The sequence below is a fragment of the Orcinus orca genome, chromosome 10 (assembly GCF_937001465.1).
Source record: "Orcinus orca chromosome 10, mOrcOrc1.1, whole genome shotgun sequence".
NCBI classification, from domain to species: domain Eukaryota; kingdom Metazoa; phylum Chordata; class Mammalia; order Artiodactyla; family Delphinidae; genus Orcinus; species Orcinus orca.
Window position 1 is genome coordinate 16,509,941 of NC_064568.1, and position 25,845 is coordinate 16,535,785.

General features: G+C 38.4%; 1 protein-coding gene across 6 annotated transcripts in view; it reads left to right on the plus strand.

The window, feature by feature from the left end:
• Positions 1 to 25,845, plus strand: part of CNTN3 (contactin 3) — a 239,603-nt gene that overhangs the window by 169,350 nt on the left and 44,408 nt on the right. For all 6 annotated transcript variants that reach the window (XR_007479545.1, XM_033437175.2, XM_033437176.2 and 3 more), the window contains 2 exons: positions 4,717 to 4,844; positions 6,658 to 6,833. Coding sequence is in view for 5 of the 6 variants with exons in the window: in XM_033437175.2 (XP_033293066.2) it covers positions 4,717 to 4,844; positions 6,658 to 6,833 (304 nt within the window). In the remaining variant the exon portion in view is untranslated. The remainder of the gene's footprint in view (positions 1 to 4,716; positions 4,845 to 6,657; positions 6,834 to 25,845) is intronic.

The window sequence follows — 25,845 nt, forward strand, 5'->3', positions numbered from 1 at the left end:
GTCTTTTCTCCACTGTATATCCTTGTCTCCTTTGTCATAGATTAGTTGGCCATAGGTGCGTGGGTTTATCTCTGGGCTTTCTATCTTGTTCCATTGATCTCTATTTCTTTTTTTGTGCCAGTACCATATTGTCTTGATCACTGTAGCTTTGTGGTATGGTCTGAAGTCAGGGAGACTGATTCCATCACCTCCGTTTTTTTCCCTCAAGACTGCTTTGGGTATTCGGGGTCTTCTGTGTCTCCATACAAATTTTAAGATTTTTTGTTCTAGTTCTGTAAAAAATGCCATTGGTAATTTGATAGGGATTGCACTGAATCTGTAGATTGCTTTGGGTAGTATAGTCATTTTCACAATGTTGATTCTTCCAATCCAAGAACATGGTATATCACTCCATCTGTTGCTATCATCTTTTTTTTTGCGGTACACGGGCCTCTCACTGCTGTGGCCTCTCCCATTGTGGAGCACAGGCTGGCTCCGGACACACAGGCTCTGCGGCCGTGGCTCACGGGCCCAGCCGCTCTGCGCCATGTGGGATTTTCCCAGACCGGAGCATGAACACGCGTTCCCTGCATCGGCAGGTGGACTCTCAACCACTGCGCCACCAGGGAAGCCCTGTTGGTATCATCTTTAATTTCTTTCATCAGTGTCTTACAGTCTTCTGCATACAGGTCTTTTGTCTCCTTAGGTAGGTTTATTCCTAGGTATTTTATTCTTTTTGTTGCAGTGGTAAATGGGAGTGTTCGCTTAATTTCTCTTTTAGATTTTTCATCATTAGTGTATAGGAATACAGGAGATTTCTGTGCATTAATTTTGTATCCTGCAACTTTACCAAATTCATTGATTAGCTCTAGTAGTTTTCGTGGCAACTTCAGGATTCTCTGTGTATAGTATCATGTCACCTGCAAACACTGACAGTTTTACTTCTTCTTTTCCAATTTGTATTCCTTTTATTTCCTTTTTTTCTCTGATTGCTGTGACTAGGACTTCCAAAACTATGTTGAATAATAGTGGTGAGAGTGGACATCCTTGTCTCTTTCCTGATCTTAGAGGAAATGCTTTCAGTTTTTCACCACTGAGAATGATGTTTGCTGTGGGTTTGTCATATATGGCCTTTATTATGTTGAGGTAGGTTCCCTCTATGCCCACTTTCTGGAGAGTTTTTATCATAAATGGGTGTTGAATTTTGTCAAAAGCTTTTTCTGCACCTATTCAGATGATCATATGGTTTTTATTCTTCAGTTTGTTCATATGGTGTATCACATTGATTGATGTGCATATATTGAAGAATCCTTGCATCCCTGGGATAAATCCCACTTGATCATGGTGTATGATCCTTTTAATGTGTTGTTGGATTCTGTTTGCTAGTATTTGGTGAGGATTTTTGCATCTATGTTCATCAGTGATACTGGTCTGTAATTTTCTTTTTTTTTAGTATCTTTGTCTGGTTTTGGTATCAGGGTGATGGTGGCCTCATAGAATGAGTTTGGGAGTGTTCCTTCCTCTGCAATTTTTTGGAAGAGTTTGAGGAGGATGGGTGTTAGCTCTTCTCTAAATGTTTGATAGAATTCACCTGTGAAGCCATCTTGTCCTGGACTTTTGTTTGTTGGAAGATCTTTAATCACAGTTTCAATTTCATTACTTGTGATTGGTCTGTTCATATTTTCTTCTTCTTCCTGGTTCAGTCTTGGAAGGTTATACCTTTCTAAGAATTTGTCCATTTCTTCCAGGTTGTCCATTTTATTAGCATAGAGTTGCTTGTAGTAGTCCCTTAGGATGCTTTGTATTTCTGTGGTGTCTGTTGTAACTTCTCCTTTTTCATGTCTAATTTTATTGATTTGAGTCCTCACTCTCTTTTCTTTGTGAGTCTGGCTACTGGTTTATCAATTTTGTTTATCTTCTCAAAGAACCAGCTTTTAGTTTTATTGATCTTTACTATTGTTTTCTTTGTTTCCATTTCATTTATTTCAGCTCTGATCTTTATGATTTCTTTCCTTCTGCTAACTTTGGGTTTTGTTTGTTCTTCTTTCTCTAGTTCCTTTAGGTGTAAGGGTAGATTGTCTATTTGAGATTTTTCTTATTTCTTGAGGTAGGATGTATAGCTATAAACTTCCCTCTTAGAACTGCTTTTGCTGCATCCCATAGGTTTTGGATCATTGTGTTTTCATTGTCATTTGTATCTAGGTATTTTTTGACTTCGTCTTTGATTTTTTCAGTGATCTCTTGGTTATTTAGTAATGTATTGTTTAGCCTCCATGTGTTTGTGTTTTTTACGGTTTTTTCCCCTGTAATTGACTTCTAATCTCATAGCGTTGTGGTCAGAAAAGATATCTGATATGATTTCAGTTTTCTTAAATTTACTGAGGCTTGATTTGTGACCCAAGATGTGAACTATCCTGGAGAATGTTCCGTGCGCACTTGAGAAGACCATGTAGTCTGCTGTTTTTGGATGGAATGTCCTATAAATATCAATTGTATCTCTCTGGTTTATTGTATCATTTAAAGCTTGTGTTTCCTTATTAATTTTCTGTTTGGATGATCTGTCCATTGGTGTAAGTGAGGTGTTAAAGTCCCCCACTATTATTGTGTTACCTTCGATTTCCTCTTTTATAGCTGTTAGCAGTTGCCTTATGTATTGAGGTGCTCCTTTGTTGGGTGCATATATATTTATAATTGTTATATCTTCTTCTTGAATTGATCCTTTGATCATTATGTAGTATCCTTCCTTGTCTCTTGTAACATTCTTTATTTTAAAGTCTATTTTATCTGACATGAGTATTGCTACTCCAGCTGTCTTTTGATTTCCATTTGCATGGAATATCTTTTTCCATCCCCTCACTTTCAGTCTGTATGTGTCCCTAGGTCTGAAGTGGGTCTGTTGTAGACAGCATATATATGGGTCTTGTTTTTGTATCCATTCAGCAAGCTTGTGTCTTTTGGTTGGAGCATTTAATTCATTCACGTTTAAGGTAATTATCGATATGTATGTTCCTATGACTATTTTCTTAATTGTTTTGGGTTTGTTTTTGTAAATCCTTTTCTTCTCTTGTGTTTCCCACTTAGAGAAGTTCCTTTAGCCTTTATTGTAGAGCTGGTTTGGTGGTGCTAAATTCTCTTAGCTTTTGCTTGTGTGTAAAGCTTTTGATTTCTCCATCAAGTCTGAATGAGATTCTTGCCGGGTAGAGTAATCTTGGTTGTAGGTTCTTCCCTTTCATCACTGTAAGTATATCATGCCACTCCCTTCTGGCTTGTAGAGTTTCTGCTGAGAAATCAGCTGTTAACCTTACGGGAGTTCCCTTGTATGTTATTTGTCGTTTTTCCCTTGCTGCTTTCAATAATTTTTCTTTGTTCTTAATTTTTGCCAGTTTGGTTACTGTGTGTCTTGGCTTGTTTCTCCTTGTGTTTATCCTGTATGGGACTCTCTGTGCTTCCTGGACTTGGGTGGCTATTTCTTTTCCCATGTTAGGGAAGTTTTCGACTATAATCTCTTCAGATATTTTCTTGGGTCCTTTCTCTCTCTCTTCTCCTTCTGGGACCCCTATAATGCGAATGTTGTTGCATTTAATGTTGTCCCACAGGTCTCTTAGGCTGTCTTCATTTCTTTTCATTCTTTTTTCTTTAGTCTGTTCTGCAGCAGTGAATTCCACCATTCTGTCTTCCAGGTCACTTATCTGTTCTTCTGCCTCAGTTATTCTGCTATTGATTCCTTCTAGTGTAGTTTTCATTTCAGTTATTGTATTGTTCATCTCTGTTTGTTCTTTAATTCTTCTAGATCTTTGTTTAACATTTCTTGCATTTTCTCGATCTTTGCCTCCATTCGTTTTCTGAGGTCCTGGATCATCTTCACTATCATTTTTCTGAATTCTTTTTCTGGAAGGTTGCCTATCTCCACTTCATTTAGTTGTTTTTCTGGTGTTTTATCTTGTTCCTTCATCTGGTACATAGCCCTCTGCCTTTTCATCTTGTCTGTGTTTCTGTGAATTTGGTTTTTGTTCCACAGGCTGCAGGATTGTAGTTCTTCTTAGGTGGGGACTTCCTGTATTGCTCACAGTGTGATCTCAGAGACTCTCATAGCGTCTAGCGCATGTAAAGTTCATTTCTGTTTCCTTAGTTAATTAGTTAGACCAAAAGCTTTAAGTACTTTAAGCGTATGCTCAGAAACTCAGATGTGTTCATTTACGTTGCCCACATTTTTGCAGTAGTTCATGGGTGACCATGTAGATGTTCTTTTCCAAAATATGGATTTATACTAGGTTAGATCTGACTCTCTGAAGTTCATAATGAAACACCAGGGAGTTTCTCATTTCTCACAAACTGTTTCAGATTTATGGAAAATAGTGTCATGTCTACTTCTTATTTTCTCCAAATTGATAAGGCTAACCCATGAGTAATCTACCTCACCACATATCTTTGGAAAACGTTTCACACTTAATTGATAAAGCCATCCCTAAAACCATATGTAATGTTAAGTAATGCCGTTAAGTAAAACTGTGTAAAAATATCAAGAAGTGTTCAAATTGGTAGAGCTTCTTTTTTAGTCTGCTGTGTGCATGTGTGTATAAATTTTCTTTTAATTTTCTTTAGACCCAAGGAGGCTAAGGGCTGGTTTATGTTGCCTTAAATATAGTAGCTTAAGACAATCCTTCTGTTAACAAAAACTCTATTTATTTTGAAAAAAAGTGACTAGTATACATTTATTTGTCTCATTTGTATATTTAGAATTTCTTTTTTAAAAGATGGAGGACTCAAAATTGCCAATGTGACTAAAGCTGATGCTGGAATTTATACGTGCACAGCAGAAAACCAGTTTGGGAAAGCAAATGGCACAACACGCTTGGTCGTTACAGGTAGGTGCATTTCTGAAAGATTGCTTTACATGGACATACACTGTGTGGTATGTTATTAAGATCAAAGAAAAAAATGGTTTTCACAATATGCAGTGCACTACGAAGGTCGACCTTACGTTTGCACTTGTGTTTTCTCTAACAAGTGAAAGTCAAGGGAACAATCCTTGATATTTCTTTATACACCACGGTGTGTACCAGGGACACATGAGTTACCATGCTGTCAAAATTGGCAGTAGAATTATAAGTAGCATATGTGGCTGGTTTGCTTTTATTTCGTGCTATTCTAGTATGTCAAATCTTTTGGGTACACTTTTTCCTTTTCCATTATCTTTGATATTTTCTGGAGATGTTTGAGTTCGTGGAATAACCCTTGCTATCAAAAAGAGTCACTTAGGATTGTGGATGTGTTTGTTCATTTATTCATTGAAGAAAAGCATTGAGTATCTACCATGTGCCAGGTGCTTGTGTTATTCAGTAACAAACTGACAAAGAATGCTGCCCACATGAAGCTTACCTTCTACCAAAGGTGGAAAGAAAATAAGTGGTAGGAATATAAGGCAAAGAAATTCTTAGAAGGAAAGAAATCGCAAACGATTGTAAAATACAGAGGAGTGTTTGGGAGAAGTAAGCTGGAGCATGAACCCAAGTGATGAAGGAGAGATGTGAACAAAGATTTCATGGAGATGGAGTTCAGTAGATTTCTTGGGGACAATCGTGTGGAGGTTTTGTAGACTTTGTTAGGACGTCAGCTTTTAGTTGGCATGAAAAGTCGAGGTTAGTGCACAGTTTTGAGCAGAGGAATGAAATGATGGGAAATGTATTTTTAACGGTTACTCTAGCTGCTCTGTTGAGAACAGACTGTGGGGAGTCAAGGGTAGAAGTGGGAGGAACGTCAGGAGACATTGCAGTAATCCAGGCGGGAGTGATAATGACCCAGATGAGGGTGCCAGCAGAGCAGTTGATGGGAAGGGATTTGATTCTGCATGTATTCTGCATGTAGTCGGTAGGCGTTGCTGGCAAACTGACTGTGAGGTCTGAGAGAAAGAAAGAGAAGGATGCCTGCAGAGCGTTTGGTGAACCACAGGAAGAATAACAGTCAAAACAACTGAGATGGGAAAGGCTTGAGGTTGCACAGGTTTGGGTAGGAGGAAGACTGTTGTTGTAGAAAACGTAATCAATGCCTCTTTTGAAGACTTTTGCTACAACATGGAGCAAAGAAATGGGGAGCAGTGCTGGAAAAGTGGAGTCAAGGGAAGCTTAATTCCCAACTATGGAAGGACTATGGTGATGATAGAAAGGACATTTGCATTTGGGAAAAAACAAATTAGTTAACATTTTAACTTAGTATCCTACCTATTCTAAACATTTTTGTAGTCTTTCAAAAGTTTGAGTCTATTTAAATTTTGGTAGTAATACATTTTCCAGTCATTGAAAATACAGTGGTTTCTATTTCTACTGGTATATTTCATGAAGCAATAAAGCTAAAATGAAATTGATTTTGTAGTAGTATTATAACCCTTGTTTACAGGTGACTTCAATTTTTAAACTTCAATATCCCGTAAATGTAGATACCCTAATTCATTTAACAAGAATTTGTGTATCCAATGAAATATGTTATGGGTCTGCATCAAAATGTCTCTTTTCATCTTGAAGACTTTTCATGATACAGAGGTATATGTATGTATATAGACACATATGTATGTCTGCACACACATATATACTATGTTAGATTAGCAGTCTGCCTGTTGAAAATTGCTTTCATCAAAATAAAAATGCTGAAGTCTTACTTAAAACTTTATTATTTCCCCAATAGAACCAACAAGAATAACTTTGGCACCATCCAACATGGATGTCTCAGTGGGCGAAAGTGTCATTTTGCCCTGCCAGGTGCAACACGACCCCCTATTAGACATCATGTTTACCTGGTATTTCAATGGGGCCCTCACAGATTTTAAGAAAGATGGATCTCACTTTGAGAAAGTCGGTGGGGTAAGTTGTGACCCTTTCCTCATGCTTTTTACATCTGTCTCTGACATATTGTCCCTAAAGAAACATCGGGCACATATCTGTTACTCCAGTAATGTCTGTTCTGTGAGTGAATCGGGGCTTGCAATTCTGTAATGGTCTAATTGTATTATAGTAATTACCAGAAAGTGAGCATATTTACTTCAACCCGTAAACTATAATTTTAATTAAAATCGATGTTTGCTGTGTTTATATTAATTGTTATTTTGCACGATACTTTTGTCATTAGTATTCCACAGAAGGGAAAGTGTTCTTATACAACTGTTTATTTTCAACATGATATATTATGAAGTTGAACGAAGTCACATTTGCTAAATGCCTTCCATGTATCAGGCCAGGTGCTTCGTCCCAGTTAATCCTTGCAGTGACACTGGATGTCAGTGGTAAGCATTGCCCTTTTACAGGTGCATAAACTAAGGATTTGTAAAGATATTAACTTGTCCAGGGCCACTGAGCTAGCTAGTGGTCGAACTTACATCCAAGCCTAGATCTGTGAGTCCCCAAAACACAAATACTTTCTCTTGTTTCATTCTGTCTCCTCGTTTGCGATGGTTCTATGTGAGGAAGAATTACAGATTTCAAGGGAAAATGGACACCTTGAGGAGAACTGTTAAGAAGGAATGCAGTGTTGTGAACCACACAGACTAACAGCAGGCCTCGCACCTGGCCACATGTCTGTGAATCCATCGTCACAAGGCCAGTTTCCCTTGCAGGCCTGTTTTCTTTGACACAGGGTTTAGCTTCGTTCATTTTGGCTAAGACGTCAGTGGTACATCATAGTAGAGTCTGGGTTTTCTCCTTATGGACAAAACGATATGATGGTCAATTCAGCTATATTTATTTTAAAATATTTCTTGGGAATTGTCTGGTGGTCCAGTGGTTGAGACTTGGCACTTTCACTGCCATGGCCCGGGTTCAATCCCTGGTCGGGGAACTAAGATCCTGCAAGCCACATGGCCAGGTCAAAAAAAATTAAAAACAAAACCACCACCAATATTTCTTCTTCAATGTATATATGTATACACATGGGGTCTATTAATGTGTTAGGATTGTGTGCAACTTGAAAGGATGGTGTTAGGACTTGAATTATGTTTCCTCAAAAGAAAAGTTCAAATCCTAAGGCCTAGTTGTGATAGGATTGTGGTAGAGGCCAATAATAATAGGATTATTAGCCTCTGCCCCTGGATCCTGGCACAGACCTCCTAAAACCCTTGGAATGTTCTGCGTGATGAAATGTCTTTTTGTCCTAATGAAGTGACGCTGTGGGCTCCTGGATAGTTTCAGGATGGTCACCAGAAAGACCGAGCCATGATTAGAAACTTGGAACCTTCAGCACTCCCCGTGGATCATAAATTCAGTGCCCAGCCCTCCATGCTTCAGGAAGGAGGGAGGGGCTGAGCACTGAATTATGATCGATCAGGCCTATGTGCTGAAGCTTCCATAAAAATCCCAAAAGTAAAGTACTTTTCATCACAGAGCGCTTCTGGGTTGGTGAGCATATCTACCTGCGAGGTGGGTGACACACTCCGCCTCCACTGGGATAGAAGCTCTGTTTATATGTATCCTTTATGATACATAAAGTATCATAAAGTAAATAAATGTTACCCTGAGTTCTGTGAGCCATTCTAGCAAATTACTGAACCCAAGGAGAGTGCCATGGGAGCTTCAGTTTATAAGTGGTTGGTCGGAAGTACAAGTGACAATCTGAGACTTGCAGTTGGTGTCTGAAGAGGGGCCAGTCTCAGGGGGCTGAGCCCTTAACTTATGGATCTGATGCTAACTCCAGGCCGATAGTGTCAGAATTGAATTGACTTTTGGGACCCCCCCCACCTGGTGTTGGAGAATTGCTTGGTGTGGAAAACACACACATCTGGTGTCAGAAATGTGACGTGTTCCGAGTGTGCGTATAGTATTGACTGTAAAGGAGATACAGAAGAGTGTCCTTTACACTAGCACCTCAGAATGTGACCTTATTTGGAAAGGGTTGTTGCAGATATATGTAGTGAAGTTATGATGATGTCATACTGGAATAGGATGGGCCCTAATCCAATATGACTGTTGTCCTTGTAATAGGAGGGAAATGTAGGCACAGACCAACACACAGAGGGGAGAATGTAGACACAAGGAAGATGGCCCTGTGAAGGTGGAGGCACAAGTCACAGAATGCCTGGGGCTGCCAGAACCTAGAAGAGGCAGGGAAGAAGGGTCTTACCCTAGAAATCTGGGAGAGAGATCTTGATTTCAGATTTGTGGACTCCAGAACTCTAAGACGATAAAGTTCTGTGGTTTGAAGCCACCCAGTTTGTGTTACTTTGTTACAGCAGCCCTAGTGACCCACTACAGCTGGTCTTTAAAAAAATTAAATTAAATTAAAAAAAGGCGATATTTAGATACCTAGCCACAATTAAGTACAATTTCGATGCTGTTTCTATGTTCTATCATCTGGCTTACTCCATTTTCGAAATTCTAGTTTTCCAAATTGTTCTGACTGATTCAAGCTTTCAAGAACTTCACCAATTGCTGCAAACCATTGACATTTCTTTTACTATTGCTTTAAATGCTTTATTTTTTATTTTTTTTAATTTATTTATTTCACATCTTTATTGGAGTATAATTGCTTTACAATGGTGTGTTAGTTTCTGCTTTATAACAAAGTGAATCAGTTATACATATACATATGTCCCCATATCTCTTCCCTCTTGCGTCTCCCTCCCTCCCACCCTCCCTATCCCACCCCTCTAGGTGGTCACAAAGCACCGAGCTGATCTCCCTGTGCTATGCGGCTGCTTCCCACTAGCTATCTATTTTACGTTTGGTAGTGTATATATGTCCATGCCACTCTCTCGCTTTGTCACAGCTTACCCTTCCCCCTCCCCGTGTCCTCAAGTCCATTCTCTAAGTCTGTGTGTTTATTCCTGTCTTACCCCTAGGTTCTTCATGACATTTTTTTTTATTTCTTAAATTCCATATATATGTGTTAGCATACGGTATTTGTTTTTCTCTTTCTGACTTACTTCACTCTGTATGACAGACTCTAGGTCTATCCACCTCATTACAAATAGCTCAATTTCGTTTCTTTTTATGGCTGAGTAATATTCCATTGTATATATGTGCCACATCTTCTTTATCCATTCATCCGATGATGGACACTTAGGTTGTCTCCATCTCTGGGCTATTGTAAATAGAGCTGCAGTGAACATTTTGGTACATGAGTCTTTTTGAATTATGGTTTTCTCAGAGTATATGCCCACTAGTGGGATTGCTGCTTTAAATGCTTTTTTTTTTAAGTCACTGATTTCTTCTGTCACAACAGGAAAAGGCATATGCCAGTATCCTCAGCCAACTCTTTACTCCATACTTAGGGTTTATCATTTGCCTTTCCTTGGAGACGAGTCAAGGGAAAAAAGAAAAGGCTAGAATGTTACCTTCACTGCTGTAACCCAGCTCTTGCCCTAACTTTAATTCATAAAGAATTTGATTTGAAACATTAATTGCCTTTGCTGTATAATGTAGATAACACCGTGATTTATCTCCTCGATCGTGAACTGTTGATAATATTGTATCCAATACAATGTCCTTCGTCTGCACTAATGCTAAAGAAATACACATTTAAAGACTAAAAACCCAAAGTACTTTGATTTGATTTTTTTTAATTAATTTATTTATTTTTATTTATTTTGGGCTGTGTCAGGTCTTAGTTGTGGCACGCAGGATCTTTCGTTGATGTGCCCGGCCTTCTCTCTAGTTGTGGCGTGCCGGTTTTCTCTTCTCTAGTTGTGGCGCGTGGGTTCCAGAGCTTCTGGGCTCTGTAGTTTGCAGCACGCAGGCTCTCTAGTTGAGGCTCGCGAGCTCGGTAGTTGCGGTGCACGGGCTTAGTTGCCCCGCGGCATGTGGGATCTTAGTTTCCTGACCAGGGATGGAACCCGAGTCCCCTGAATTGTAGGGTGGATTCTTTACCACTGGACCACCAGGGAAGTCCCAGCAGTTTGATTTTAATATGCATCAAACATCCTCAAACAAACATTTCACTGACACTGAGCTAGATGGCTGCTTTCTCTAAGAGGGTCTTGGGATTAAAAATATTCAAGATAATACTTTAACTTAGCTGCTCCTGTGCTACTGATAGGTTCTACGTAAGGTATTGGGTCAGTCATCTCTCTACAGGAATCAAGTATCTGAAACATGAAACTGCATGAATTAACCCTATCGCTTGCCAGTTCTGGTCTTTTTCTAACATGTTTGTTCATGGCCTATGAATTTTTCTAACATGTTTTCTAACATGAATTTTTCTAACATGTTTTTCTAACCTGTTTGTTCATGGCCTATGAATTTTTTTATTGACTTGTGCCATTAGTAACTTAGTATTCTCCCATCAGTATAAAATGTAAGCCATACAAGAGGACATTACCCTTAAGCACAAGCAATTAAGTAAATTGCTCTCCTATTGCATGAGGAGGGAATCATATAACGGCTCTTGTCCTCTTTGTATTCATTGCAGCGTTCACGTTAATACCTAGGAAGTCTGCTTGTCTTTTATCCCAGTGTGTTCATAGATATATCCCCTGTTTTCAAAAGCAACAAAATGTGAGGGAGAAGCCGGTAACTGGGAAGGTTGCTTAGAAAGCTGGATAGTGTAGGAGCCATGTTTTAAAAAGAGGGTGGGTAGTTTAGAAAATGGAAAATCTAACTGACAGCTTTCAACTGTTTCAGCCACTTGTCATTGAGACGACTCTGGGTATTCAATATTCATTCATTCATTGTAAACAAAAAACAAACCCACACCTTTTGGGGAAAACCCAAAAGCTCCAATTTAGATCAGATCTGTTGTGTAGACTTGCATGTCATGCCAAAGGAGTGTGATGACAGTGTTGGAGGAGAGGAAATTGTCACGTCCAGGGACCCGCTCAAGTCCTTGGGACAGACCTCCAAGTGAGGGTCCTTGGCTTCAAGCAGGAAAGAATTCAAGAGCGAGCCAAAGTAAAGTGAAAGCAAATTTATTTAGAGGGACACATTCCATAGGCAGAATGTGGTCCTGCTCAGAAAGTGAGAGTGGCCCCAGGGCCTGGGGTTGGTCTTTTTTTGTGGGCTGAGTAATAGCACATGCTAAAGAGTAGGAGGAATATTCTTGCTATTCCAGGAAAGGGTGAGGATCTCCAGGAACTGGGCCACTTTTAGTATTAAAATGAAGGTATAATGAGCTAACGGTCAAGGACCAGACTGTTCTCCATGCCACCTTGGTTTCAGCCGGTTCCAGCCAGTTTTTATCACATGCTAAAAAGTAGGAGGAATATTCTTGCTATTCCAGGAAAGGGTGAGGATCTCCAGGAACTGGGCCACTTTTAGTATTAAAATGAAGGTATAATGAGCTAACGGTCAAGGACCAGACTGTTCTCCATGCCACCTTGGTTTCAGCCGGTTCCAGCCAGTTTTTATCACATCCTAAGGGCTGCACCCCTTCTTCATTTATCTAGTGGTTGTATCTTGCCCCTTTCCCTCCTGTCTCAACAGCAGTTATAGGTTTCTGCACTGTCAGAATGTATAGCATTCAGAAGAGCTTATCAAGCCAAGTGTCCAAAGGAAACTGACACATCACAAAGGAGGAATATGGGTCATACACAGGCTTTGTTCCGTGGGACAAATCAGCGTTGTATAAATAAGTCAGCAGTAAAAGGCAGCCACTTAAGTCCATTGTTTGCCAAGCAAATCTTGGTTATAGGCAGAGTGTGGTGTAATTAGAGAAGCAGGGGATTTGGGTTCAGATACAGGTGAGGTCTAGCTTCTGTTGCTTACTAGATGATGTCCTTGCATGAGTCACTTAACTTTCTGTTCCCCATTTTCTGGTTTCTTTTCACATCAGTTTTTAGTATTTGCCATGTTCCCTCCCACCACAAGATTTTGCACACAGTGGTCCCTCTTCCAGGAACATTGTGCTCTCTCCTTTTGGGCTATATCTAGATATCTCCATATGTAGTTGTGCATATGTAGGTAAGAATGTATGTAGTTATGTGTATATAAATTTCATATATGCACAGTAATAGGAAGAGACACAGTCCCGGCAATATGTCTGCGGTAGCATTCTATCATAGCCATGTTTAACCAACAGAATTCCACTCCATTCCAAAAAAAAAAAAAAAAAAAAAAGAGTGAGAGAGAGAAAAAAGAGATTGCATCATTCACCCAGTTCCCAGTATAACATCTTTCTTTCTCAGCTTTTAAATATATCGAAGCTTCCACTGACAGGAAAAAGGAGATAATAGCCCCCAAATTCAAGAGAAATGAAAGAACATTTTTGCCTTGTACCTGAGGATTTAGGGGCCTGGAAATTTAAGTATGCTTTTAAGAGCGTTCAAGAATAATTTGGCTTGCCTTGATAAGCTAACCTTTGGACTTAGACGTATTACATTATGGAGACTGACTGTAGCTAGAAACTGTTGAACCTAAACACCCCAGAAGTTCCCTGTATATTGTAAGGATGTTTAAATAGATATGCTTTGATAAACTTGATGTGTGGCAGATACTTTAGAAATGAGGAATGTATAGAGCCAAGCTATAGAGCTTCACACATTTTATGGGATTGGATCTATGATGAATTAGAATGTGTGTGGATAAAAGTCACTGGAAGCAGTAAGAGGTTTAGCAGTGACAGCCCATCTGCGACTCACTGAACTGGCTGCCTTCGGTGTGCTTTGTCTCCCACAGGCCACAATCTCAGTCTAGTGCTTGAGAGCTTGAGACCTGATGTATTTCCCAGCTCTCAGTGGCAGAAAAGAGTATCTTTGAAAGAAATCTTTTGTGTATAATAATACAATATGGTCACCTTGACTTGATGTATTTCATAGAATTACTTGGGTGTGAGAACTAAAAGTTTGACAATAGCAGTTATTTTACAACACAAAATTCTGTAAGAGGTTTTGTGTGCATTGTAAATACAGAACTGAGGTAAAGCACTCATTCAAACATTACCTGTGGTGACACACTGCGTTTGTAAACATCTCCCACTTAGAGTGTCTTATAAATTTTATATCTTGTCCAAATTCAAAATATAAACTGACTTGGAAGGATCCTTTAGAGAATACATCCAGTAATGAGTCCATAAAAGTTGGGGATTAGACCAGGGGAATTAATATTATTCATCTTGAGCATACATCCCTGAAGCCCAGCCCCTCCCACAAAGCTATTTGGGGATGAAAAAACAAAGATTCTCCAATGCCTATTGGAAACGGGGAAATGCACAAAAGAGTTGAAGTTGAGTTTATTTCACTAACTCATTGTTTGCTCAGCCAGGCATCCTAGAGTCTCAGTTCCTACCTAGGGTATGATTAGTATCCCAGGGCTGCGTTTATTACGTACAATGTTTGTTAAGATGAATGGTCCAATCCACCCGTAGTGGAAGCCCTGTAAGATTTAAATTTATAAGAAGACGAGCAGAAGTCAAACCAAGTAACATGTAACTTGAATTAAAACCCATAAAGACAGCGGAGTTACAACAAAAACCAAGGCTGTACATGAAAAGATGTGCAAATATTTATCAGTCAAATTCAACAAAAAGAAACACGGTAACAATTTAAAAACTAATAAGAATTCAAGGCAAGCCTTAAGAGTAAAAAAGGTAAGTTTATTTTGGAAAAAGTTTGCTCTGCCATGTAGGGGTAATAATCATAAATCATAATATTCCAGTTAATGTACCATTAAAATATATCAAGTCAAAAACAGAGAAAATGAGAAACTAAATTGTCATGTAGTCTGCTGAGAGCTCCTCTTTCAACCATCAACAGATCAATTTGCCAAAAATCAGAAACACAATTTAATACTATTTTGTAATGGAAGTACCAGATACACATAAAAAATTGATCCTAAAAATAGAAAATACATATTCCTTTTCATCTTTTTCACACCCTTGTAAATTTTAGGAAAGAAAGTAACAAAACAACTATATATTAAGGAGATGGAAGAATAAATGGATGGATGGAGCAATGTCCAAAAGCAATAGACGAGCTCTGGAAAATATTAATGAAGAATAAAGGTTAAAGCAACTAAAATTAGAAATGAGAAAGAGAATGTAGTGGGTGAGAAAGAATTAAAAATAAACAGAATATTCCATGTTCAAGTCATATATATGAAAACCCAATTAAGTAGAAAACTTGGGGGAGAATGTAAGTCATCAAAATTAATAAGAATTTAAAAAGCTAAGTAGATTCATAATCATGAAAAACTGTAAATTAGTAACACCCCCCCCATTTCCCCCACAGAAAAAGATTTTAAGGCTAGAATTTTACTGGTAATTTCTTTTAAGATTTTAAGAAATAGATAAATTGTTATATAGACTATTTGACAATATAAAAATTTTAAATCTTTTCAGTTTATTTTGTAAGGTTAGCATATTCCTGAGAACAAAACCTGGCAAGATAACAAATAATTAGTAAATATGAATCGATTTCATAAATATAGTATGAAAACCTAAATAAAATTTTAGCAAAAAACAACTGAACATCATACTGAAAGAGTCAACTTTCATAAGCACTAGATGATGATCTAGGAAATGTGCATGCTTCATATCGATATAATAAAATAGACCACTGTATTCTCAATGGGCATTTATAAGACATTCAATAAAATTAATGACCAGTTGTAGGAACAGAAAAATACTTCTTCCACATCTCAAAAATGTCTTTAAAGGGAATATCAGGAATACTTTTATTTAAATCAACAATAAGACAGAATGCACACAGGTACAATTACTTTAAAACCATTTGGAGGTGTTTGGGCCAATTCAGTAAGGGATGAACAAAAATAAAAGGTCTAACTTTACAAATAAGGAAATAAAATTACCATTATTTGGACAAAACGATATCAGGGCTACTCAAAACCCAATAGTATCAACTCTAAAATTTTTAAAAAATAATCAGAGTTCAGTCAACTACTGGGATACAAGATAAATTCACAAAAAGTAATAGCTTACTTATGTATCAACAGTAACCAATAAGCAGTATAACGGGACAAAAAGGTCCCTCAAAAGATGTATAAAATGCATGTTAATAATTTGCACAAGTACACAAGGCCTAAATAAAGACAACTTTGGTTCTCTCTTAGGATGGATGGATGGATGGATGGATGGATGAATGGATTGGATGTGGAGCGAGACAGGGAAAGAATCATGAAAAAAAAAATCAGTACTCCTAGATGAAATAAAGCAGCTATTATATTGTAAGGCTTTTCATTTGTCTTCGATTTTTTCCCATGCTTCTAAAATGACTAGCAATCAGACACCACTTTAGACAATTCTGAGAGTATTTAGGCAAGGAAAAGAATAGTTAACAGTATTTTGAAAGAAGAGTAATGACACCTTGTCAGTAATTCCCAGGAAGTTTTCTGGGGGATACAAGATAGGACTGGAATTATAAATATAGTTGCATCATTAAAACATCGGAACTCAAAATTCCATCTCTTGTAACCTATTTCATCTCCTATGAACTGTTGTTAATCTGTCTTTGCCTCAGTTTCTTCATCTGTAAAACTGGCATGATAATAGTCATTTATTCTGAGGTATGTGTATAAAATACTTCAGAACAACCCATATTAGCTGTTGCTGCGGTTGTTCTTGCTGTTACTGTTACTGCTACTAGCACTGCCGGTAGGATTGCTTCTAAAGTGTTCTCTGGGAAAGCTGCGGCAATTTACATTCCCATCAGCAGAGCAGGAGGTGCCTGTTGCCCCACATTCTTTTCCACACATGATTTTTTCCCTTGATTTTTTAAATAAAAATTTTCCCAAACAGATGGTTGAGAAGTGATATCTCATTATCAACAGTTTCTCATTTCTCAGATTAATAGTAAGATGGAGAATCTCTCCATTTTGCTTATTAGTAATTTGGATACTTAAGAAAGATTCAGAATGATGACTGGCTCCTCCAAATCCAGAAAATTGGGGGCTTAATACTGACTCATGAAATGCATCGTTACTTCTGCAGAAAGCAAAAAATTACCTAATTTCTAGTTAGAGAAATTCGCAATAGCCCAGCTGCCTGGATTATTGTGTAGAAGAGTGTTCAAAAAATTATTTTGAATCTAGCAATAGAGAATGACTTCCGAAAGTTACAAAAACAAAACACGCACTGCTTCAAGACAACCATCAACCAGATAAGACCTATTTTATTTTTGCTAGAAACACAGTAATGATATTGACATTTGCATATAATAGATTTTCATCTCATGTATATTTTGTGTCCATTGGACAGTGTTCTCCTTAGGTCACAGCAGGAAATCCTTCACTTACACACAAATTCACAGTGTGTACTGGCCATTTCCTGTCCCTCTTCCATACCTTGCAGATTTGTATCCTCTGCTCACTTCTTCCATTAGAAGTCAAGCCTTTTGCTTTACAGATTTACAGTAGGTCCTTATGTAGTCAAGCTATTAATTATATCTTAGTGTGATTCACTGGAAATATCTTCCTTTGGTTTGTCACTTTTATGTTAACTTTGTCTATTATTTTATCACTCATAGAGTAAAAGTTTTCATTTTCATGTAGTCAAAAAATCTGTATTCTTCTTTTCCTAATAGCTTTCATAACTTTTCTTGGGTTGAATGGGATATTCAAGCTGTAGGAATTTGAAGGAGAATATGAAGATTTTAGAACTAGTGCTCCAGGAGGGTTACATAAGAAACTTTGGGGAAGTTAGATAGGCTAGTGATACTAGGAGAGAAACTTTGGGAGAGATGCAGATGTTTAAAGAATATTTCAGGGAGATTTTGTTGTGAATTTCATATTTTTCCCTACAAATCTTCCATAAAATGACATCACTCCAATTCTTAGGAATTGACTTTTTTTCTCAGGGGTGGGGTTGTCAGTTGTTCACTGTTGAGCTTAGGACATACTGGGATTCCACCACTGGACCCACCCTACTGTTAGCCAGTTGAAAACTATAAGCTACCATCAAAGAGACAGTAATGTGTACCTGTAAATATGTTTGTGTATATACCAGCACATGAAAATCCAAACACCATTATGTACAGATACTTAAAAAAAAAATCTCTAAAGAAAGTTCTAAGAGAGTCAGTAACAATTCATTGGATATTGATTATGATTACTTAAGATCCTCCAAATTGTGATTAACAGATATTTACCTGCATCTGTGATTTGCAGAGTTAAAATATCTCATCTCTGGAGGCAGAGGAAAGAACTAGCAGTTTATAATTTTGGTTTGGTTTTGTTTGGCAAAGGGGGTGGGGCTAAGGTTCATGAATACATTCTGAAAAAGAGGACTTGTCAAAAATAGGCGTAAATTGGGCTTGCCTGGCGGCGCAGTGGTTGAGAGTCCGCCTGCCGATGCAGGGGACGCGGGTTCGTGCCCCGGTCCGCGAAGATTCCCACATGGCTGGGCCCGTGAGCCATGGCCGCTGAGCCTGCGCGTCCGGAGCCTGTGCTCCGCAACGGGAGAGGCCACAGCAGTGAGAGGCCCACGTACCGGGAAAAAAAAAAAAAAAAAAAAAAAGGCTTAAATCTAATAAATCCAATAAATGAACAGATCAGTCAAACTGAATGAGGAGGTAAATGGTGTCTTCTAATCATAGCATTATCTTTTATTCATGATGGCTTATTTATTTAACACCTTTATTGAGAAATAATTCATATAATTGAACTAACGTGTACAATTAAATAGCTTTTACTATATTCAAAGAGATGTGCCTCCATCACCATCATCAATTTCAGAATATTTTAATTACTTCAGAAAGAGACCTCACACCCATTACCCATAATTCCCCCACTCCTCCACCTTCAAACAGTCCCAGCCCCAGGCAACCACAAAGCTACTTTCTGCTCTGGTATTTGCCTGTTCTGGACATTTCATATAATGGAATCATGAAGGATGTGGTCCTTTGTGACTTGTAAATTTTTTATTTATTTTTTACTTGTTATTAATAACTATTTTAGTAACTTATTTTTATTAATAAATTTTATTTTTAGAGCAGTTTTAAGCTCACAGCAAAAGTGAACGGCAAGTACAAAGAGTTGTTCCCATACAACCCCTGTCCCTCACACGTGCACAACCTACTCCACTCTCAATATCCTGCATCACAGTGGTCCATTTGTTACAATCCATGAACCTACATTGACACATCATTATCACCCAGGGTCCGTGGTTTACATTAGCGTTCATTCTTGGTGCTGTACATTCATTGGGTTGGACAAATGTATAAGGACATGTATCCACCATTAGAGCATCGTACAGAGTAGTTTCGCTGCCCTAAAATTCCTCTGTGCTCCATCTATTCATCTCTCCCTCCCCCAACCCTTGGCAACCAATAATCTTTACTATCGCCATAGTTTTGCTTTTTCTAGAATGTTCTATAGTTGGAATCACGTAGTATGTAGCCTTTTCAGATTAGCTACTTTCACTTAGTACTGTACATTTATATTTTCTCCGTATCTTTCAATGGCATAATAGCTCTTTTTTCTTTTGACTGGATATAGTAGTTTATCCACTCACCTACTGAAGGCCACCTTGGTTACTTCCAAGTTTTTGAAATTATGAGTAAAGCTGCTTTAAACATCTGTGTGCAGGTTTTGTGTGGACATGTTTTCTATTTGGGTACATATCAAGGAGTAAGATTTCTGGGTCATATGGTACGAGTATGTTTAGTTTTGCTTTCCTCCTAGCAGTGAATTATTATTTTGAAAAAACTGTTAGCTATTGGATAAATTAGGAATATTTCACTTATTTATTTTCTGATGCTCTTTCCTTCTTTATGGAGGGCCGTGTTTCTGACCTATCATTTTCATTCTTTCTGGAGAGAGGCCTGTTGTTTGATTTCAGATATAAATTTGGGAAATTCTCAGTCAACACTGCTTCAAATATTACTTTCTTCCTTTTTCTCTTTCTTCTCCTTCTTATATCTCCATTACACAGTTCTTAAGTATTTTGTTCTTTATTTTCAGTTGTTTCACCTTTCATTTTAAGTTTTGGAAGATTTGATCATCAGATCCTCAAGCTTAGAGATTGTCTTCTCAGCCATGTTTAGTCTACTAATGAGCTCATGAAAGCCATTATTTATTTCTTTACAGTGGTTTTGATCGCTAGCATTTCTTTTTTTGTTTTTTAGAATTTCCATCCCTCTGCTTACATTATCCATTTCTTTTTGCAATCTATCTATTTTTTCCATTAAATCCCTTAGCATATTAATCATAGCTCTTTAAAATTTCTCTTCTGATACTTCACGCCATATCTCATGCCTGTTCTGATGTGTATTCAGCCTCTTAACACTGTGTTTTTTGCATTTTCACATGCCCGGTAATTGTTCTGTTGAAAGGCATGCGTGATGTGTAGTAGCTGAAAGGAACTGCAGTGAGCAGGCCTTTACAAATATCGTGGTGAGTCTGTGGGGTGGTGAGAGGAAGTGTTCTCCAGTCCTGTGACTTGGTCTGCTCTTTTGGTGAGCCTGTGCCCCTGGACTATGAACTTCCACAGTGCTTCTTCATCTCCTCCTTTCCCATCTGGTGAGATAAGATGGCTGGAGGTACTGGAGCTGTGTATTTCCCTTCCCCCGTGTGGGAAGCTAGAGGGATCAGGATTTGGGTATTTTTCTTAGGAAGAGGTATTAGGCTCTTACAAAACCCCAGCAGGTTAGGCTCTGGTAAATTAGTTTCTCCTAAAGGCAACCTTGGTTCAGAAGAACAGAGTGCTCTGGCTTATGTCATAATGGTTCATTTTCCCTTCCCCTGCCAGAAACATGAGGGGATCTTTCTTCACCGTTCAGCGTGAGGACCCAGTAGAGCTCCTGGAGGTAAAACTCAGAAAAGTACGGGGAACCACCTGTGTCTGGGTTCCCTGGAGTGTTAGCTCTCAGACCTGTCCACGCTGACCCTCCAGCAATTCATCCATCACAGTTTGGGTTTCTCTACCCCAGTCTTGGCTCCCAGGGAAATTTCTGCTGGCGGATTTCTGCTCCAGTAAGCTGTGCTTCTCTGTATTTGTCAGTCTGTCTCTCCACTTTTGAAGGCAGTGGTTTTTTTCCATGGCCTCACTTCTCTGTCAGATCGAAGCGGAATTACTTCAGCTCTTACTTGTTGTTAGAACAGGGTGATGACTGCTAAACTGCTTATATGCCAACTGGAAATCACAAGTCAGGGTGACTGGCCTGTTTTTTAATCGGGTTATTTGCCTTTTTATTATTGAGTTGTAATTGTCCATAGTGGCTTGGATTTTTATGCTCCGATTTCAGAAAGAAAAGTATTCTACTTTGCAAGACAGTATTTAATTATACCATTTAATTGATCTGGACATGAATAAGGAAGTGAAGAATAAATGGCTCATTTGGAGCAATTTAAAATTTTAGACACAAAACTCAGGAATTTCAGCTGTTTTTTATAACAGTAAACACTCTGATTTTGTAAACCATTTTTTAATATTGACTTTAAAATTTTAGATCGTAACTGTTTACAAAAAAAATAGTCTAATGATAGATTGGATTTGGCATCCAACCTAGTCGTTTTTGTCATCTTTTTAAATATGACTTTGATATATATTTATTTATTTATTTATTTATTTCCAGAGTATCAGGAAAACTGTGGGAATACATTGGTCTGAAGTTGTAGTAAAGTTGGTGTGATCTCTTGGGAGCAGCTCTCCTGGGAGAGAGTGTAATTTTATTCTCTCTGACTGCGGGTATCCTTTCTCTGGCTCACACATAGGCTCCTGACATGAAAGGGCGTCTAGATCAGAGTTGGTGGGGTTGTTTTAAAGTCTGTCTTGGGTTCTTGGCACAGTCAGAGTAAAACAACCCTGCAGGGATGAATCTTGATAAACAAATACCACGAACTCACTATTCTCCCTCCCTCAGATTTCCTGATGGGAGGAACCCAAGGAAAAGACAGAAAGTAAGGGCACCATTTTATATAGTCCATGTAGGTCAGCTGCCTCCAAAAGAAGCAGTACGGCAGGTACAGAATGGATCTGGAGGGACGTGTCCAATGGTGTTTGCCAAAGATGACTGCAAAGGCACACTTTGTGCCCAACTTGCTCGTCTTTCAATGTGACTTTGACAGTCTTCCCCATCAAGTGGTGAAACGTATGCCTCTTGTCTTGAACCCAGGTAGACCTTTGTGACTGCTTTGATTAATAAAGAAAAGCAGGAGTGATGCTCTGTGATTGCTGAGGCTAGCTCATAAAAATGCATGCACTTCCACCTTGTTCCATTGGTGCAGTTTCTCTTGGAATTCCTGCTTGGAAGCTCAAGCAGATGGTGGAGAGGTCTACCTTAAGGGAATGGCTGAACTCCCAGCCAACAGCCAACACCACTCTCCAGTGATGTAAGCTGGCTTGCCTGTCCCCATTCTAGCTGCCCCAGCTGATGAGGTTTACAACAGAGATGAGCTGTCCCCCTACTGATCTCTGCTCAGATTATATATTGCTGAGCAGAGTAAATGATCATCAATTTTTTAAGCCACTAAATTTGGGGGGTAATTTATTACACAGCAAGAGTATTGGAACTAGAACTGAGCACAAGACATTTGCACAACTTGGTCAAGTTTCCATGAAACAGTGGCTTTTTGTGCCTTTGTATCAATGGATTTCCTTTTTCATACACTAACATTATAATTCTGCAAGGGGCAGATCTGCTCCCAGTATATTTTAAACCTCTAATATGAGGGTAAAAGCAACAAAGACAAAAAAAAGACCTGTGATCTATGAGATAAATTGTTACTCAGGGTAGGCTTTTGTGACTTGAAATACTTGCATTCTGAACTGTCGTCACATCAATTCAGAGTAATCCTAGGGTGATTCACATTGACTAACAGTAAGTTTCTATATGACTCTATAGAAATCTATCACCATGTTGAATTATTTCAATGACTACTTGTTTTTAAAATGACAACAAGTACACCAAGGCAATCTAATGTCAAGGAAATGCACCTTGTACTTGACATCTAGTACCTGTTTCAGAGACACTAGTTTTCTCACCCATCTTCCAGAATGAAAATATGTACAGGTGTACTGTTCTCAGCTTATAAACCCAGCACTAAACAACCTAACTTAAGGATTATTTTATGCATTTAGTAATTGCAGAGTTTTAGAGCTAGGGAAAAGAGTGACTATCTTGAAGCCTTTATTTCCAGGAGAAGTGATGATGTGAAGAATATAAAATCTCGGGCATTTAATGCTTTTAGATACTAACTGATCATTAGAATCAGCTAAAGCATCTCCTCTTTCTAGTCCATTTTGATTTAACTGTTCTGGGATGTGGCCTAGGGATTTCTGGTATGGTTTTTTTTTTTTGTTTTTTTTTGGGTTTTTTTGCGGTATGTGGGCCTCTCACTGTTGTGGCCTCTCCCGTTGTGGAACACAGTCTCCGGACGCGCAGGCCCAGCGGCCATGGCTCACGGGCCCAGCCGCTCTGCAGCATGTGGGATCTTCGCGAACCGGGACATGAACCCGTGTCCCCTGCATTGGCAGGCGGACTCTCAACCACTGCGCCACCAGGGAAGCCCTCTGGTATGTTTTTAAAGACTCTCCAGGTGAATTTACTGTACAGCCAATGTTGAAAACAACTGGGTTAAGTGATCTGGGTAGCCCAGTGTTTTGCAAAGCACAGACTAGGCAATAGGCAATATTAAATAATGCAGAATGAGATCTATTCTATTTTCAATTTCATTTCAATCATTTAGGTTAAATCAAGGAGAATAATTCAGTATGGTGTTAGGTTTGTCACGAATGATTTTCTAATTTTTGCTAATCTCCCTTTTTAATTAAAAGAGTAAAGGTCCAGGTCTCAGAGACTTTGAGAGTGCCCAGCTAGTGTCCATTTACATTATTTTCCACTCACTGTTTTCATTTTATCAGTTAACTATTACTGTGATCAGCAGTTTTCCATGTTAGATAAAAGTACACATTTTCTGTATTGACTTACATATTATTTAAGAAAGTTAAACAGTTTAAGAAACAAGTAAATAGTAGAGCATTTAGTACTGGAATATGGCAAAAAAAAAAAATGTGAAGGTGTAACTCTAGTGGGTGAAGTTTAGAAAACACTGAGGTACAATCACTGTGGGAATAGACACTGGATCCTGAGATCACCAACTTCCAGTAAGATACTCCATAAACACTACACTGGCCAGAAAAAAAAAAAAATCCCCAAGTTGTTAATGTGAACTTGATGTTGAAATAGAAAAGCTGATACCTTTAAGGTAACTTGGGCATTTGATACAGTTTAAAATATGCATGAAGGTCTTTGACCAACTTTTTATCTTTCCTGTGTTATTCTTTCAAAACACTTATGACGGGACAAGCTGGGGCTCTAAAGCCTGTAATGGATCAATTATTTCAGTTTATTGATACCAAAGAAAGTCGAAGAATTTTGATGTGAATAGATTGCATATTACCTGCACTAGATATCACCTGTTTGGACAACCGGGCATCAGACAGTTTCAGATGAAATTATTAATCAGTCAGAAAAACTAAAATGGTTTACAGTGTTAGGGCCCATTTTCATGCTTCAGTGGTTACCAGTTATTTCTGTTCCTTGGATGAACAGTGTCCATTTGTAACAAAGGTGGCCTTGTTGCAGCCATTTGGGGTAGGGATGGGGCAAGATTTAACTTGGTTGGTCAGAAATACAGAGGTGACCCATCTGCCACCAATTCCCTTAGGGACCGTCACAGAGAAAAACACCGCTCAGGTTTCAGAAGTAACCTGTAGGCTTGACTGTTCGCTAGTCACCTGTGTATGACTTACATGCAGTGTCAGGACTTGGAAGGCAACCCAGTGACGGGCTGAACGATTAACATTGGAATCTATACAAAAACAGGCTGTGTAAAGTGATTTTTAAAAAGGAGGAGCTTCTATTCTACCTTGCCTTCCAAATAGTTGTCAAAATGCTTTTTTCCCCCTTAAATTGGAAAATTATGCTTCTTGGCAGTCCAGCAGCAGCATTTACATCACGAGTGCTTACTAGGAAACTAGTTTTTGCTGAAAATTTGTTGTATTCAAAGTGCATGCTACATTTGCAGGGGTCAAGAGGTTTTCCAAGTTCCAAGGTTTCTTTTATACCTTGATTTGTAGCATCTGGTAGATCTCACAATGTACTCTCAGCTTACGTGTAATTAATAATGAGTTGTCTGCTTTCTTACCTTCAGCTGGCGTGGGTTATCACATCATGCAGTGTTTTTCTTTCAGTGCAGAGTGGTTTTTCAACTACATCAAAAATTCCACTAGCATCATCACCTAAGAAAATATAGGGAAAAAATTAACAAGCTTATCTTCTTTTTCGTCTCATGCGCTCACTGGATTTTCTCTTAGCATTTATTTCAAAGGTGACTTTACTTATAAATCCATATACTGTTTATACCTGTAACATGTTCTGGAAATATGATCTTTTCTAGGGGAAACCTATATAATTAGGTGAACAGCTAATTAGATAATTAAGTAATTCTAGAAAAGCTTACAAGTTTTTTCAAATATAATAAAAAAAATTACTATCATTAAGACATGAATATGAACCTGAAATTAGCTACAGTGAAATTTTAGTTTTCTGGGGACAGAAATGGAGCTTTTGGTAGTGGGAGAAGCCTATTCCTATGGATTTGTGGATTAACTATCCCCCCTGACATTGCCTATCCCTCCCACTCCCAAAAGAGACTATGTTGTTACCTGCCTTAGAGTCTCTGCATGTGTGTAAGTGCTCTAATGTAGACTATTTTTTTCTTACCCTCTTTTGCTAGATAGCTTGTATTCATATTGCAAATCTTAGCTCAACTATCAATACATTGAGACTCGAGAATCATAGATTCGTCTGTGTATTTTGATCTTGCATTACACTGTAATTTTACATTGATTTGTGGTAGTCATTTGATTAATGGCTGTCTTTCAACTGTAAGCTCCATGAACATAAGGACTGTTTTTTTCCCTCACTATTGTATCCTCAGCGACTAAAGTATAGCCATTGCTTAATGAATAGTTTTGGAATGAATGATCCTATTTAAA